Source organism: Penaeus vannamei, chromosome 11, assembly GCF_042767895.1.
Source record: "Penaeus vannamei isolate JL-2024 chromosome 11, ASM4276789v1, whole genome shotgun sequence".
NCBI lineage: Eukaryota > Metazoa > Arthropoda > Malacostraca > Decapoda > Penaeidae > Penaeus > Penaeus vannamei.
In genome coordinates, this window is record NC_091559.1 from 6,100,522 (window position 1) to 6,103,021 (window position 2,500).

Genomic DNA, 2,500 nt, shown 5'->3' on the forward strand with positions numbered 1-2,500 from the left:
AAGATAAAGACATTTTCCTATATTACAAAGTCTACTAAGGAATCTTTGCATCTTTACCACATTTCAATAAGTAAAATCATTTCAAAAAGTAAAATCAAACTTATAACACTATAAGATCAAAAATTCTCTTTCTAATATACAACTCACCAAGAGTAAGGAAGGGTCTTTGATCCATCATAAAATAATGTATATCGAAGATTGCCTCTGGGTATGGCAAGTTGAACTTCTGTAAGTTGTCATACAGGCCTGTCCCTGGAGATCTGGAAAATGTCAATGAACGAATAAACTAAAATAAATCTTAAAATGACTAGCTAGTAGTTTTTGCCAAGTCTACTAAAAGATAGTTATTATCATGCAAATATGATATCTTTAATCCATATCATACTGTGACACCAATGCTAGCGTCATAAAGTGCCAGTCAAACATAAGGTGATGCCAACACTGGTGTCATAATTCCATTGGATTTTAGTTGTTGCAGAATGATCCCGAATTTTGTACTGGATTTATCTTTAGACTCTGTATACTGCCCTAGAGATTCTGTAGCTCCACCTACCATCATTATTTCCAGCAATCATGTACATTAGCTAGATATGCCCCACCCCGTACCCAGAATAAGGAACTATCATTGGCAGACTCTATATCACAGTTTCCCCCTCTGTGGCCATTTCCCTGTCCTCTATATCCCTCTATTCATTTACCTCATCCCATATCCCTCTGCCAGGGATGGGAGACTGTGTGGGGAGGTACACTTCCCCCCTCCCTGGTTCATTCTTTGTCCCCCTCTCCCTCTCCTTCCTTTTTCAAACATTTTACACTAAATATCTTTGAATGATTTCATATCTGACAATCTTTGCATCTCTCTCATGTGCACATGCACAAGCGAGAGAGACACGTACACTAGCAATGCATGCTTTTTAAATCCATGGACTGAACGTGTCAACATTTTCTTAAAATCTAGCAATTTGTATATATGATAAACCTTAATCTAAGTAAAACTAATTCTTTAGTTAACGATTATATCAATGAAAAACTACCATTACTTTACTGGATTTCCATTTCAAAAAAGGAAGTGACAATCTATTATCTCATAAATATATGCACATATTTCATAACACCATGCTAATAACTAAAATCTTATAATTCCTCCTTATGAAGCCTTAACACCACAAATTGTTAAAGCATTATGCTGTCATACAATATATTACCACCTACCTATACCAAACCAAATTATAAGAATATAATATTAAAAAATATCAATGCGTGCAAATATCAGTGACAGATATTTAAACTTATTATCATAATACTCACTTAGACTGATAGAAGGATAATTGTACCATTATAAGGATATAAGAAAAATTATCAACAGCTACAGACAATAACTTTTATCCTTCCACTATCCTTATCCATCACCAGAATCTCAAGATCAAAATTTAAAACAAAAGATAGGTTCATTTTCAGTATCTATCGTACTGTTTACACCAGTGTTGTCCAAACTGGAATCCGCATACCCCTAGGGGTACGCAACATATATCATAAGGGTACATGAACAAACAAGGAACACACACACACACACACACACACACACACACACACACACACACACACACACACACACACACACACACACACACACACACACACACACTCACAGACACACACACACACACAAACACACACACACACACACACAGACACACACACACACAGACACACACACAAACACACACACACACACACAAACACACACACACACACACACACACACACACACACACACACACACACACACACACACACACACACACACACACACACACATACAGACACACACACACACAGACACACACACACACAGACACACACACACACACACACACACACACACACACACACACACACACACACACACACACACACACACTCACACACACACACACACACACACACACACACACACACACACACACACACACACACACACACACACACACACACACACACACACACACAAACACACACACACACACACACACACACACACACACACACACACACACACACACACACACACACACACACACACACATATACACACATACACACACATACACACACACACACAAACACACACACACACACACAGAAACATCACATGTTCTATGAATCATCTTTTTTAATTTGTGTATTAAAGTCAAATTTATTAACCAACACTCCTGTAATGCAGTATTTTCATAATTAGTATATTAATTGGATTATCCTAAATAAATCATTTTGTTTAGCCATGGTGGATACGAGGGGGGGGGGTCATAACAGTACAAGAAGGCGATAAAGGGTACAATACGCAAAAATGTTTGGACAAACTGGTTTACACTACACAGTTGACATATCAATAAATAATTTAATATACCTTCCGCTTTACAAAATATCCATCCCTACATAGAATAATAATATCATAAAGTATCACAGCATGAGATTTGTCTTGTGAAATATTACAGTACAA

At 37.2% G+C, this 2,500-nt stretch overlaps 2 protein-coding genes across 2 annotated transcripts in view; one reads left to right on the forward strand and one right to left on the reverse strand.

The window, feature by feature from the left end:
* LOC113805727 (alkylglycerol monooxygenase-like) overlaps nucleotides 1-2,500 on the forward strand; it is a 231,612-nt gene that overhangs the window by 17,741 nt on the left and 211,371 nt on the right. The window lies entirely within an intron of this gene.
* The window catches only part of LOC113817827 (NAD-dependent protein deacetylase sirtuin-3), a 5,721-nt gene that overhangs the window by 2,489 nt on the left and 732 nt on the right, over nucleotides 1-2,500 (reverse strand). The window contains exon 2 of the mRNA XM_070126925.1: nucleotides 148-260. Coding sequence (XP_069983026.1) covers nucleotides 148-260 — 113 coding nt within the window. The remainder of the gene's footprint in view (nucleotides 1-147; nucleotides 261-2,500) is intronic.